At 35.2% G+C, this 14,356-nt stretch overlaps 3 protein-coding genes across 52 annotated transcripts; 2 read left to right on the plus strand and 1 right to left on the minus strand.

Annotated features, from left to right (window-relative positions):
• The first annotated feature begins 835 nt into the window (after positions 1-835).
• LOC104738738 (uncharacterized) lies at positions 836-1,824 on the plus strand. The gene has a single exon (XM_010458938.2). The coding sequence runs from the start codon at positions 911-913 to the stop codon at positions 1,742-1,744; it is 834 nt and encodes a 277-aa protein (XP_010457240.2). The 5' UTR covers positions 836-910; the 3' UTR covers positions 1,745-1,824.
• Positions 1,825-2,487: 663 nt separating this feature from the next.
• LOC104738739 (histone-lysine N-methyltransferase MEDEA-like) lies at positions 2,488-7,072 on the plus strand. Its single transcript, XM_087485221.1, has 17 exons — positions 2,488-2,565; positions 2,821-2,910; positions 3,258-3,541; positions 3,639-3,815; positions 3,913-4,000; positions 4,093-4,218; positions 4,324-4,371; positions 4,474-4,545; positions 4,629-4,837; positions 4,930-5,056; positions 5,173-5,381; positions 5,545-5,676; positions 5,768-5,837; positions 6,138-6,185; positions 6,293-6,421; positions 6,511-6,588; positions 6,774-7,072. Exons 1-17 carry the CDS (start codon positions 2,557-2,559, stop codon positions 6,957-6,959), a joined length of 2,082 nt encoding a protein of 693 aa, XP_087341347.1. The 5' UTR covers positions 2,488-2,556; the 3' UTR covers positions 6,960-7,072.
• Positions 7,073-7,316: 244 nt separating this feature from the next.
• Positions 7,317-14,186, minus strand: LOC104738740 (uncharacterized). Of its 50 annotated transcripts, none has more exons than XM_087485240.1 (36): positions 13,789-14,170; positions 13,600-13,674; positions 13,435-13,536; positions 13,294-13,335; positions 13,007-13,103; positions 12,844-12,906; positions 12,644-12,747; positions 12,381-12,490; positions 12,205-12,271; positions 12,021-12,095; positions 11,827-11,935; positions 11,687-11,728; positions 11,533-11,582; positions 11,362-11,470; positions 11,129-11,251; positions 10,958-11,044; positions 10,827-10,882; positions 10,669-10,746; positions 10,468-10,575; positions 10,293-10,370; positions 10,027-10,130; positions 9,890-9,944; positions 9,732-9,809; positions 9,447-9,538; positions 9,327-9,360; positions 9,190-9,228; positions 9,022-9,102; positions 8,828-8,884; positions 8,651-8,719; positions 8,477-8,555; positions 8,301-8,377; positions 8,146-8,216; positions 7,988-8,070; positions 7,741-7,903; positions 7,579-7,648; positions 7,317-7,484 (listed from the first exon to the last, which is right to left on the minus strand). In XM_087485240.1, exons 20-31 carry the CDS (start codon positions 10,317-10,319, stop codon positions 8,355-8,357), a joined length of 738 nt encoding a protein of 245 aa, XP_087341366.1. In that variant the 5' UTR covers positions 10,320-10,370; positions 10,468-10,575; positions 10,669-10,746; positions 10,827-10,882; positions 10,958-11,044; positions 11,129-11,251; positions 11,362-11,470; positions 11,533-11,582; positions 11,687-11,728; positions 11,827-11,935; positions 12,021-12,095; positions 12,205-12,271; positions 12,381-12,490; positions 12,644-12,747; positions 12,844-12,906; positions 13,007-13,103; positions 13,294-13,335; positions 13,435-13,536; positions 13,600-13,674; positions 13,789-14,170; the 3' UTR covers positions 7,317-7,484; positions 7,579-7,648; positions 7,741-7,903; positions 7,988-8,070; positions 8,146-8,216; positions 8,301-8,354. The 50 variants fall into 50 exon arrangements, with proteins under 50 accessions (XP_087341366.1, XP_087341356.1, XP_087341393.1 ...); XM_087485230.1 differs by having other exon boundaries at positions 12,015-12,095; XM_087485267.1 differs by having other exon boundaries at positions 10,023-10,130; positions 12,015-12,095; positions 12,408-12,490; positions 13,011-13,202.
• Positions 14,187-14,356: the final 170 nt, after the last annotated feature.

The raw sequence follows: 14,356 nt of genomic DNA on the forward strand, positions 1-14,356 counted from the left end.
TGGTAAAATTAGGATGTGAAAAACAAAAGAAAAAGTTACCGCCTCTTTCCACCGTTTGTTTTGTTGTCATTGCACCGTAAAGCTTTTTAGATCGGTAATGAATTAGAAGGTGAGTACCAACTAATGCAATTTTTATTTTTGACTTTCGTTTTCAATCTGAAAGTTACAACTCCACTAGTCTTAATCCTGAGTTTGTCAAAGCTTTAACACTAGGATTTATAACTAACTTTTCTATTGAGTTATTACCTGTCATTCAAGATCTTGGGATTTTTTAATCATCCTTTTCTTTCAAAAAAGAAATCAGGAAATGTTTAATGTAAGATCTAATCGATGTATCGTATCTACTCTTCTATGCTTTTTGGGTCTTCCCATCTTTGTAACCTTGTTAACCTTTTAAACTTTGAGATCTTTGAATCACCTCTTGTACTTGCTTTGATTTGATTAAATGAAAGCTTAAGTTTGTCAAAAAAAAAGATATGGGAGGAGCTTTATCCACCATGTTAATGGTCGAACACTAAGATATGTTGGGTCCGTCGGATGCATTTGTGGTCAAAGAAACTATTTTGGATATAATTTATTAGCAACTTGTAGTAACCATTACTATCAAATACAATTTTAACTTAAATATTAACGTTATCTTCATTACAAGAATCGTTCAGTTTAGCTGCGTTCAGTTTAGCTGCGTTCATCGATAAACAAATAAAAGAGAATTAGTTATATGCATAGATTTAAAATATAAAGGAATAAGAAAAGAGGACATTTTGTAGTTAGACGACCATAGACGTGGCTGCCAAACACACTTTCCTAAAGCTTTATATAGATCTTTCTTACACCCTCTGTTTCTTCTCATTCAAGCAACAGTCTCTTCCCATTTGTTTCTTCTTCTTCTACTACTTCTTGGCGGATTAAGATGGAACATGAAGAAACACAGAAGAACCAGAGAAGCAGCTGCTCACTGCTTCGACCATTTCAAATGATCTCTATTAGCCTTCTTAGTCTCCTCGTCCCTCTCTCTTTCCTCTTCCTTTCACGTCTCTCTCTCTCCTCTTTCTCAGCTCCAGTCACCGTCTCCGGCGTATTCTCCCTTCTTCACCAGGTCGATGTCGGAGTCTTATACACAATCTTATCTCTTATCATCGTCTCCACTTTAATCCACAATCTCTCCGGAAAACCAGAGTGCTCTGTTCTCCATGCCCATCTATACATTTGCTGGATCGTTCTCTTCATCGTCCAAGCTTGTGTTGCCTTTGGAATAGAAGCAACCATGAGCACGACCATGTCTATAAATACAGACACAAGCTTTTCTCTTGCTTCTCAAGAAAGGTGGGTTTTGGTTAGGGTTATGTTCTTTTTGGGCCTACACGAAGTGATGCTGATGTGGTTCAGAGTCGTGGTTAAGCCGGTGGTTGACGACACTGTTTTCGGGGTTTACGTGGAGGATGAGAGATGGTCGGAGAGAGCCGTCGTGGCGGTGACTTTTGGTACAATGTGGTGGTGGAGGCTAAGAGATGAGGTTGAAAGTTTGGTGGTCGTTGCAGAGGTTAAACGAAACCTTCTGATTCGTTTGGGAGGTCTCGATTTTGTAAACTGGTGGATGTATTTCATCTGTGTTGGAATTGGTTTGGTTAAGATCTTCAAAGGGTTTTTGTTTTTTGTCAATATGTTAATTTTGACCATCAGGAGGTCGAGAAAAGGCTGTGTATCGTTTGTTGTTGTTGATATGTGTAATGATAATAATGTGTAAGGGATTTGAGATATCAAACTCAAAACTCAATTATTAATATTTTTGAGACTTTTTCATTTAATTTTAAAATTTTCTTTCTAGCGATGTATATGTCAGAAAAATAAGGGAATGTAGAATAGAAAAAAAAAAACACTTCATCCAAAAATAACCATAGGACATAAATTTAAATGTATTTTTTCTACATGTATAACACGTTTATAGTCCTTTTAAAAGAAAAACTGGAAAATTAAATTAACGTTGATTATAAGTAGTAAAAATATCAGAATCATAAAATTTACGTTTAATTATACACATATATATATATATATAACGTATATATTTATCCATAATGTTTTCAACGATTTACAGTTTTTTTCTTCTGCGTAAACAACAACAAAAATCATACTATGAATACACAATATAAGTAATTAATTTACCAGACATTCCGACATTTTAATATATGTATCAACAATTTTTCAATGGTAGTTTAATTAAACCAATTTATCACATAATTATGAGTTTTTTTTTCTTTTTAAGATAAAGTATTTGAATTCAAACTTGAGATGTCAAAACGTTATTTAATAGGCAAGCCAACATCCACAGGTATATATAGTATATGTTTCAAAATTAAAATGTTCCTCATATTTTCATATTTTCTTCCTTTTAAAGCATGAGGTTCCATATACGCATACGTTTCTTCTAGATTATAGATTTTCCCTTTTTTCTTTCCATTTTTTTTTGTGGACTCCTTATTTAATTGAAAGCCTCCATATACATAATCCTTTGCAACAACAACGGAGAAGACGAGAAAACAACAAGAGGCGAGGAGGTTAATGGAGAAGGTGAGTACTATTGACTACATCGTTATTGACTAGGTTGTGAAATCATGATAAGTTCTATAACATTTAAGATTTATGTTATTCTTCCCATGATCCATAAAATTTTTCTGAGTAGTGAGAACCAGCAGAATTTTTGTTATTTACATTTGATGTGTGGGGTGTATAAGTCCTACTGCTTCTCGATCGTTTCTTTTTGTTTTACATAATTTTCGTGGTTTCATACTGCTTTAAAAAAGTTTTATTGTTGATTTAATCTAGGAAAGCCATGAAGGTGGTGATGAGGATTTGCCACCCGAGATAAATCAGATCAGAGAGCAAATCGAAAAGAAGAGATTTATGCATATCAATGTAAGAGACTTTTTGTTGCTTCAATATCTACTATGTTCTCTCTTTTTTTCTGGGGTGAAATTAAGGAGATGAGAGACTTAATCTGATAATTATAGGATTGCAAAGAGATGTTCACATAAATCATGAACATATATGTATTTTTTTCTTTCTTAAAAAAAAAAAAAACATTAAAACCTTTAAATAAATAAAACATATTTTGTAGAAAATTGCGTAGGACTTCACATTTTTTTGGGGTTAGGGTCTGTATATATAAGAAGCCAAGATTGATGCATATATATTTGTCAAACATTCAGAATCAAAAGTTTCTGTAATTTTGAAAAATCACTTACCTATTAATTGATTAACAGGATTCATTCGAGCTGATATGCAAACGGAGTGTGAATGCTCATGCTTTCCACCATCAAAACCTTGCCTCAAAACGGTCCGAAGCAGAGAATAATAATGGAGGAAGAGATAACAATCTGCTTCTTTCGAGAATGCTAGAACCACTTCATCATTTCAGTGGCTATTGGAATTATGATTGCAAATATGACGAGCGTTATGTTCTTGATGAAGATATTACATTACACAGTGTCAAGCTTCCAGTTATTGAGCAGCTACCACGATCCGTAACATGGGTCTTCACGAATAGGCATGTTTGTTTTTGTTTCCTACTAAAGATCCATCATATACTATATTTATCACTCATATTGTATAAATATATGCATGTCTTTAATGTAACACTGCAGTAGCCAGCTGATGGCTGAGAATGATTCTGTGTTTGGTAAGAGACAATTCTACTACGTGGATGGTGAGGCAGTAGAATTGAGCAGCGAGGAAGACGAAGAACATGAAGCAGAAGATGATGAGGAAGAAACCAAGAAAGAAATATTCATATTTTCCGAGGATGTAGACCTGTTCATATGGTTAGTTTTTGCATTACATCTGTTCTTGATTATAAACTCATATATGCACTCAAGTGTAGTCCGTCCATATCTAGTAAACTGTTCAAGAAATTTTCAGGACGATTGGGCAGCAATATGGTTTCGATGATCAGGACGTGCTGAGTGCTCTCGCCAAGTTTCTTGAAGTGGAAGTTTCCGATATATCGGTAATAACCAAATCGAATCTTCATATATACATCGATAAATAGTTTTCCTGCTTTTTTATTGGTTGCTCTCTTTTCAAAACTAAATAATGTAGGAAAGATACAATGAGCTCAAGCTTAAGAATGATGGAAATGTTGAAGAGACTTCTGATTTGCTTTCCAAAGGAATTGTTATTACTTTTCAGGATGCTGCTTATAGGCGTTTCTGCCGTCGTTGCTTGGTAACTTTGACTCTTTCCTTCTTCTTTTTTTTTTGTCACAGAAAAAAGAAAAGAGAAGATTATAGATACATACTTTTATTATATTTTTATTAATTCATTTTACAGATATTTGATTGTCATATGCATGAGAAGTATCAGCCTGGGATTAAATCTGTAAGCTTGAATTTATTTATAATCAAACTTTAAGTTGCATAATAAGCCTTATAATTAAGCTTAAGTTGTTATTAACTCAATTAGATTGCTTTGGCTTGTCAGGGACAAGGTATATCTAATTTGTCCGAGAATGAAGATGATAATGGACAATGCTATGAGCATTGTTACCTCATGGTCTCTCTCTGATCTCTCTCTCTGATCTTAGTACTTTTTTTATTTCTTAACTATGTTTATTAATGGTTTAACATATATAATAGGTAGAAGCTAATGATCATGTGGTGGATAATGATAATTCTACATCAAACGAGAGAGGGAAGAATATGGTCTCATATAACAACACAGTAAATGAAGATGCTGAAGTGAATGATACTTATGAAGTAACAACAGATATTACAGAGATGACTATGTGGACGTCTGAGGAGAAGGATCTTTACTTGAAAGGAGTTGAAGTCTTTGGGAGAAACAGGTAAAAACATTTTAAAAATGGTGTTTCATGTATCGTGGTATATATATACTTATAACGTGTATGTATCCCTTGATGATCATGCTTTTCCGCAGTTGTCTTATTGCATTTAACTTACTTCGGGGGTATAAAACGTGCCAAGAGGTTTACAAATACATGAGTGAACAAGATCAATCTACTATGTTACTAGATCATTACAGACCTACAAAAAAAAACAAGCAGGTAAAATAAACTATATTGTCGTAATCCTCATGACATGGATGTTAGAAACACTTTATTCAAGTTTCATATATATATATATATATATATATATATATATATTGATGGTTTCATTACAGGTTAACAAAAAAGTATCTCGAAGAAGTACTAGGTTTGTCCGCAAAAAGGTCAGACAACGAAAATATGCTCGTTGTCCACCTGCTTTGAAAAAAACAGCCAATGGAGAAGCTAAGTTATATAAGCAGTACACACCATGCAGTTGCGAGTCAACATGTGGAGATCAATGCATTTGTTTAACTAATGAAAATTGTTGCGAAAAATATTGCGGGTATGTCATTCTTTTTTTACTCGTAAAGTTTAAAACGTTCTTGAGGCCTAATAATGTTAAATTAGAATTCTCCATAAGATTTAAATAATTCGGACTAGTCTATCTGATGTTGAATTTTCAGAAAACTCTGATTGATAAACTCAATACAATATTTTTTATTCAGGTGCCCGAAGGATTGTAACAATCGTTTTGGAGGATGTCGTTGTGCAATCGGTCAATGCGTAAACCGACAATGTCCTTGCTTCGCTGCTAGTCGTGAATGTGATCCAGATCTTTGTCGGAATTGTTCGTTTGGGTAACACTTTCACTTCGATATTTCTTTACAAAATTTGATGATTAAAGGTCGAACCTAAAGTCTAAATTTTATTTTTTACTTTATAATATAGCTGTGGAGATGAGACATTAGAGCAAATGCAATGCAAGAACATGCAATTCCTTCTTAGCAGAAACAAGAAGGTAAACCATCAACGTCAAATACGTACCGAAATTTTAAACTGATAATATGAATTACTTTTTTTTTGAATAAATGTTAAATTATATTCAAAAGAAATAAATGTTTTACATAGCTAGAGCAGAGCTTTGCTTAAAAATTATTACAGACAGCATACTTAATAGGAGCTTGTAGCAAACCAAGCTTGAATACTATGGCCTCCACCGATTATCGGTTGCGGACGTTCTTATCAAACAATTTAATAAGTTTGTCATTTCTGATTATATGAATTACATTTAATTGTCATTTCTTTTCTTATTCACTAGATTCTCCTTGCAAGGTCTGATGTTCAAGGATGGGGTGCATTTACACGGGTAAGCAAAGCCAAAGTTTAATAGTTATTGGTGCATTGATAACTCTTTTCTTTGTTTGTTTTTAGTGTTTCATACCATTAATTGTGTGATTTGGTTTGATTTGTCAGCACTCACTTAAAAAGAATGAGTTTCTCGGAGAATATACGGGCGAACTTATCACTCATGATGAAGCAAATGAGCGTGGGAGACTAGAAGATCGGACTGGTTCGTCCTACCTCTTTACCTTGAATGATCAGGTAATTAACTTTAGTCTCTGATCGTTTTACCTTGAATGTTTACTATTCGCGAGTTACACATTTATTCTCATCAAAGTAACATTTTACAGCTCGAAATCGATGCTCGCCGTAAAGGTAACAAGTTTAAATTTCTCAATCACTCAGCAAAACCTAACTGCTACGCCAAGGTACCAATTCATTGTACTTTATCTTGAACATATACTAACATTCCAATACTTATGTTGGTTTCTCTAAATCATGTATCAAATTTACTTAGTTGCGGATTGGTCCTTATATAGAATCATATATCTCCAAAACATTCCAAGGACAAACTCAATTATTATGACACGAGAGTTTATGGTTTTGTGTGCAGTTGATGATTGTGCGAGGAGACCAGAGGATCGGTATATACGCGGAGAAGGCTATCGAAGAAGGTGAGGAGCTTTTCTTCGACTATTGCTATGGACCAGAACATGCGGATTGGTCTCGTGGTCGAAACCCTAAAAAGACTGGTGTTTCCAAAAGGTCTAAGGATATCCGTTCATCTAGTCGTACGTAACTCTCATAATATCAATGAATAATGTAACGCTATTTTGTGTTACTAATTAAACCAAAACTTAAGATTTTTTTTTTTTTTTTTTTTTTTTTTTTTTTTTTTTTTTAAGATTGTTTGTTTGTCATATGTGTCTTACACTCTCAAATTTTTCCTTTTGTATTTCAATAGAAAACAAGGTTTGCATTGAACTTTAATTTTTTTTTTCCCACAAATATTAGTCTTCATATAGCGCAAAATCACATATTAAACAAGTACGACATGTAATGTATACAAATGTCAAAATTAATATTGGGTTATATAATCCTTATGTCAGTATAGTCGGTATTTGAGGTCTTCACTTTGTTGATAGGATTTTCTCACTTTTTCTCGAGATTATGATTTTTCTTATCTATCATACATCCAAAAATAATTTTAGTATCTACAATGTAGAAGCAGATATTTACCGTTTTTTATAGCAACACCACCACACTTCTTCTCTAAGTTAAACTGAAAAGCATGAAGCATAGAATCTCGAAAATTCATCCACAGCTGAAGAAGAGGAAACATACGAATCATTCTTCCACTCCTAAGTGTAAAACTGCTTTGGAATTTGAAAACAATAAAACTCAAATAAATATTAAACCTTGATTTCCCAGCCAAGAATGGCCTTTTCTGTTGGTGAATCAGACAACTCTAATCCACTACCGCCCGCCCTGTCAGCAAATAAAATCCCATGAGCAATGTTAAAGAACTTATCTAGAAAATCTTGAACTTCATTCAAAAGATATAAAAGCTTAATACTTACCTCTGAGAAAAAAATACTACCAGTGGTGTTTTGAGATATCCCTTCAACAACAATCGAAGTGATTTAGCCAACAATTTCACTGTGATCGGAAACAAGAAAACATACGATTTTGCTCTCTCCAGTCATGCTAGACTCATCAAGGTAGCACTCCATCCGTCGGAACCTAAAGATAAATTTTAACTTCGATTAGACACACGGTGGTATGAAAAAAAAACACAAGATGATACCGAGAGAACAGATGACCCACCTGATTTCAAATGCTGAGAGGTATGACATCACGCACCAAAATATCATAAATAGAATTTCCACTCATCTTCCACCTCTTGTCACCTGTGCAGCAATCAACACATGTATAGTGTAACTGAGGAGGGAAGAGGAAAAATTACATTGGTACAAATCTATTACCTATAGATGTATGTTCCACTTTTAATCATTCACGTTCTGAGGCTGGAGAGGCTATTTGTAATCACTGACAGCTGCAGAGGAGAACAAAGCATCAGAACAACACCAAGAGTAAATATCAAAAATGCTCATATTTAAGTGAAACAAGTTAAAATTACCCGTGACAACTGACAACAACCAAAACAATCACTACAAATGCAATGCTTCCTCCATCATACCATCCTTCTTTGATACCCTGTCGAAGATTATGTAAGACAAAGGTTAAATTTCAGTTGACGGTACACTTGTGAAAGTGGAAAGAGCAAGATCTAACTAAACTGATTTCATTACAAACCTCTGTTTTTTATCCCAAGTGCTAAAGACGCTACTGCAACAACCATCAAAATGATCAAAGTGAGATCATGGCAAGCATCCTGAGAGTGAGAAAAAAAAAACCAACACGCCTTGTGAGAATGAGCAGGGAAAACCTAGGCTACACAGAACAAACAACAAATGTGCATCTCCATACCTGAAACCACAAATGGTCCAGTGATGCCTTTCTCTGGTAGTATCTGAGCAAATTTGACAATCCTTGAGGCTGATGCAACAACAAAAAACATGCACATCAAAGTTAGCGAGAGACAAGAGATAAAAATAAAAAAAGTAACCAGACATAAATAAGCGCGTCTCATGAGTGGAAACTTACCCAGTCCATATTGCTGCTTGTTGTTGTGATCCTTTGACAACATAATGACAAAGCAACCTGAGAGAAAAAGCAAAGAAGACCATTAGAAACCAAGCATTTACACATATGAAACAACAACACAAAAGGGAGAAACGGATCTACGTCTTGACGCAGAACGTATTGCTGTCAAAGTCGGGGTTGGTTTTCACTCTTACCAGACTCCACGGCGGCAAAGACTTCAAGAGAGTCGTCGTCGTCATCGTTGCAGTCGCAGAAGAGAACACGCGAGACCAACACTGAAAAATCAATTAAAATAGTAAGGTCAAACCAAGATTATACAGATGTAAGTGTTAGATTATAGTATAATATAGAGATGAACTTACTTGGAGAATGACTTCCCTATCCATCGCGTAGATCTCCACCTGATATAGAGAAGCAATAGACTTAATAATTGCAGCTTTAAAACTAAGAATGCGAAGACTCATGAACATAAGGCTTAATCCAAATCCTTTGCAATTACCGATATCAGTTTGGTCGTTGCATTCATCAAAGACCTGCAACAGTATCATGCTTCAAAAACTAAGAACGATGGAACAACAATTTTGAACATAAGAGTTGTAGAGCTAAAAAAGACACTTACATTGTTATAGTAGCCCATGTCGACACAAGGTTCTGTAAAACCAAAACCTGAAGCACTGATCTGACGAAAAACAGGTTGGATTTAACAATTACCTGCATCAAGATGGATAGCATTTCAGATAGATCAAACAATAAGTGATATGCGTAATGAGACACAAACCAGAAAGTTATGAAGCAGCAAACTAATAAAGAAGATCCTAAATTCCAAATATTTCCACCAAGATAACTCCTTTATCTTCTGATCTTAAACGAATCACACTTAAGTGATAGCGATGTGATTTTGTACCTTGCTTTCGGTAAGACGATAATAGTTCAGCAACACTCCGCTATGAGCATCAACGTTAGGCCACGGGTGGTTCTTGACCTGTAACAGCGATTACAAGATTCATAAGAGCAAAGAAAAACAGAAATGTGGTAGCACATGAATGATAATGTAAATAGTACCTTTCCAGGCTCAGTTAGAATAGGAGGCACCAACCACTTCATAAAGCTTGAGGACCTATCGAGTTAAATAATTTGTGAGCCAGTTAAAAAGAAAGTATGACCAAATAAAATATTAAAGGGGGGAAAACGTTACCAGCCTGAGAAAAAGCAAAAGCTGAATAACCATCACCTGTGATTCCCCACGCGTAGGACGAGAAGTTGCCAAAGACCCATAAAACCCACACCAAAGAACCGGATAATCCTAAAACACAAGATAAAGGGAGTTAGACCCAATCCTGGATTTTCAATCTATTGCTAACAAGCAACAACGATGGTGAAGTGAAGAATGAGACCAAATTATATGAGAAAATGTATTAAAAAAAAAAAAAAAAGCGCCAAGAATTGCAAAATGTAAAAGTTTCACCTTTTGGAGGACATGTAACCTCTCCATGTTTACACTCTTTGGCCGCTCTTGTGGCAATCGAAGAGCCCGGTTCTATATCTGCTGAAACAAGAAAGAGAAAACAACATCACAAAGATGAGTGTGGGTTTATTCAACAAGAATTGTCAATAGCGCCAAAGTATGTCTGTGTATGTACCTGTGAGCAGATGAAGAGACTCCTTGAGACAGCCAAAAAGCAGTGTAGTATATGTGAGCAGATGAAGAGACTCCTTGAGACAGCCAAAAAGTAGTGTAGTATTTGTATCTGAAACAAAGTTCAGTCAATTAATTATGACCAAGATTCAGCAAAACAAGGCCGAGGGTTTAACACTTAAGTGATAACAATGCAGTTTTGTACCTTGTTTTCGGTTAAACGATAATAGTTCGGCAGCACTCCGCTATGAGCATCAACGTTAGGCCACAGATGGTTCTTGACCTGTAACAATTACAAGATATTCATAAAACCTAAGAAAAATCAGAAATCTGGTAGCACAAGAATGATAAAGTAAATAGTACCTTCCGCAGGCTCAGTTAGAATAGGAGGCCCCAAATACTTCACAAAGCTTGGGGACCTATCGAGTTGAATTATTCTGTGAGCCAATAAAATCAAAAGATGCAACAAAGAGAGAAGAACAGAGTTAACTTACTTAAGCAGTACGAGTCTTCTTCTTCATTCTTCAATCCATCTCTGACCAGCAGTAGGTATACTGATTCTTGGCTCCTCTTATTAAAACCTAAAGGAGACAAATTCGTTACTAAGCAAACATAAACAAGAGAGACTCAAAGTAATTTTAAAAAAGTGGAGAAACAAATATCACCCCAACACTCTCCAGAAGATTAACAGTATCATAGATTTGTGGTCGTCGCTCTGGCATCCTGAAACAAACGCCAATTCAATCTCCAGAATACGATTTGACCATTGTTGTGTAAGACTGCAACATCTAGAGAAGGAAGAAGCAACAACAAAAAACCATAAGAAAAAAATATCAGTTAGTTTCTCTATTGTGTGTGTAACGAAGTATAAACTTGAAAGGGGCGGAATTAGACTCACAACTTAAGGATGGGGAGAATTTGAAATGGACAAAGGAGGAAGACTCAGAACCTGTCTCGAGTGACCTCAGCAATATAAAGCAGACATCACCAGCTCTCCGCAAATGATCCTGAAAAAAAATGGATTTCATATCAGAAAGAAAAAACAAACAAACCCATTATTTAAGATCACCATATACAAATGTTGCCATGGGGCAGATGATGGAAGCCCACGTACAGTAACTGCAAAAAGAAAAAGAAAAAAGAGGCATCCAAGAATCAGAAGAAGTGAAGTGAGACCAAATATTATCAAACACCAAATTCATCTAAGAGCAAGTAACACAAACCTCAGAATTCAGAGTGTCTTCTTATAGCTTCCATTAGGATCACTGAAGATGTATGTGTATGCTGGTTAGTATTAGTTAGTAAAAAACTGAAAATCCAAGTGAAAAGAAGCAAGAAAGAGAGAAGAACAGAGTTAACTTGCCTTAAGCAGTCTGCTTAAGTCTTCTTCTTCTTCACTGTTCAGTCCATCTCTCTGAGATAAAGCAGACTTGAGTATTCTTCTTCTTCATTCTTCAATCCATCTCTCTGACCTGCACAACATATACCAGAATTAAATTAAAACCAAAAAACAAAAAAAAAAACAAAAAAAAACCTTAGGATTTATGAAACCTGTACTTGGCGGTCGGTCAAATCAGAAGAAGAAACGCCATCATCCGGCTCCTCCGATCATCGTTTGGCACCAATATCTTCCTGAAAATTCATCAACCGAGATACTCAAAGAGTTAGAAGACAAGACAAGACAAGACAAGTGAATGAGGTCTGAGCATAACTTAAAAGTAAACCATAGAATTTGTATTACCTTTAGTTGGTCGATCAAACCAGATGAGAGAAAGTTGAAGAAGAAGAAACGCCATGGAACCACTTGCCTGAGTAAAGCGAAAACATTCACCAAAAGAAAGAAACACACAAACCCATCAAAAAGCAAATTCGACTCACTTTTATTAAAGCGGACAAGGGAAGAAAGGCTTATATTACCTTCAAAATTTAGTTTGATGTTGTTACCTTAAAAACCCTCTCCATCAACCGTTTTTGTTCTGAATCTACTTCATCCTCCAAAAATCTGGTAGGAACACTCGAGCACACATCTGTTTCACCCAAAGAAACAAACAAACCCATTATTTAAAATCACCATATACAAACAAAAGCTAGACTCTTATTTCAAAAGTAAAAAACATTCACACGCCAAATAAAGAAAAGAGAAGAGTTAAAGGAATCAGAGAGTTTCAAGAGTTTATTACCTGTGGATGAGAATTGTTGGCATGAGGCAATGACAAGTACCTTTTAGTTCAAAGGGTGGTGCGCTGAATTCTAGTGCCTTGTCGAGTTCCAACTTCAGTAGCACCTTGTTGTTCAACAACATAAAAAAATATAGAAATATTGGATGAACTTGAAACAGGACAAAAAAAAAAAAAAGATTGAGGAATTTAAGAGAGCTTACAAAGCAAGAAGAGGAGTATTCCATGGTTAAGGTCATAATCACTCACACACACTTGAGTAGCACCTTGTTGTTCAAAACAAAAAGAGAGTAATGGTTAAGGGAGATAGATAAACTTGAAACAGAAGAAAAATAAAGAAAAGGATAAAACTTTGGGATGACTTACAGACCAATAAAGAAGAAGAGGATTTTGTTGCCATCCTTTGGGTCCATAATTCAGCATCATCCTTAACATCAATGGGAAGGAAGTGCACCATATATATCTTCATCATGTATAGAAGCAGCAACAACAAAACCAAAAAGTCTCAGTTTCACTTATGGATGGGAAGTATTGAGTAACTGTGAGCAATGGAACGAATTGCCTGAGTAAAGCAAAAAAAAAAATTCAGAAGAAGTGAAGTGAGACCAAATATTATAAAATACCAACTTCATCTAAAAGCAAGTAACACAAACCTAAAAATTCAGAGTGTCTTCTTATAACATCCATTGGGATCACTGAAGATGTATGCGTGTGCTGGTTAGTATTAGTTAGTAAAAAAACTGAAAATCCAAGTAAAAAGAAGCAAGAATCAGAGAAGAACAGAGTTAACTCACCTTAAGCAGTCTTCTTCTTCTTCTTCACTCTCCAATCCATCTCTTTGAGATAAAGCAGACTTGAGTATTCTTCTTCGTCATTCTTCAATCCATCTCTCTGACCTGCACAACATATACCAGAATTAGATTAAAACCAAAAAACCCTAGGATTTATGAAACCTGTACTTGGCGGTCGGTCAAATCAGAAGAAGAAACGCCATCATCCGGCTCCTCCGATCATCACTTGCCACCAATATCTTCCTACAAATTCATCAACCGAGATACTCACAGAGTTAGAAGACAAGACAAGGCAAGAGAAGACAAGAGAATGAGGTCTTAACATAACTTAAAACTAAACCCTAGAATTTGTATTACCTTTAGACTTTAGTTGGTCGATCAAATCAGATGAGAGAAAGCTGGAGAAGAAGAAGAAGAAGAAGAAGAAGAAACGCCATGGAAACCATATCCTGCTTGCTAATTCATTCATCAATTAGAAGACAAAGAGAACCCTAATTCTGGGTCTTCAATCATAAACCCTAGCTCTGCTCTGCTCTGCTTTGAATCTTCTTCGTTCTTCAAAAAATAGAGAAAGGAGGAATCAAAAAAAACAATCTTACGCCATTAGAAAGAGAGCGAAAAGGTATCTCTCCTAATTTTTTTTTTTTTGGTTCGGTGAAGAGAGTGAAAGAAGAAGAAGAAGAGTCTCAGTGTTTAAAGAGATGTTGAGACCTAGAGCAGTATTTATAAACAACAACACAGATTTGTTTATGTTTAGGATTAAGATTAGGATTAGGACAAATAAAAGGAAATTATAACGTTTTTCCTTTTTCATTTAACTATAGTCATTACATAATGGGTTTGCTTACAAACCAAAGCCCATATAAAACCCAAATATCTAAACCGCCATGGAATTTACTGGACCTCTCCAAAAAAAAAACACATA

Source organism: Camelina sativa, chromosome 14, assembly GCF_030686135.1.
Source record: "Camelina sativa cultivar CO46 ecotype springtype chromosome 14, ASM3068613v1".
NCBI lineage: Eukaryota > Viridiplantae > Streptophyta > Magnoliopsida > Brassicales > Brassicaceae > Camelina > Camelina sativa.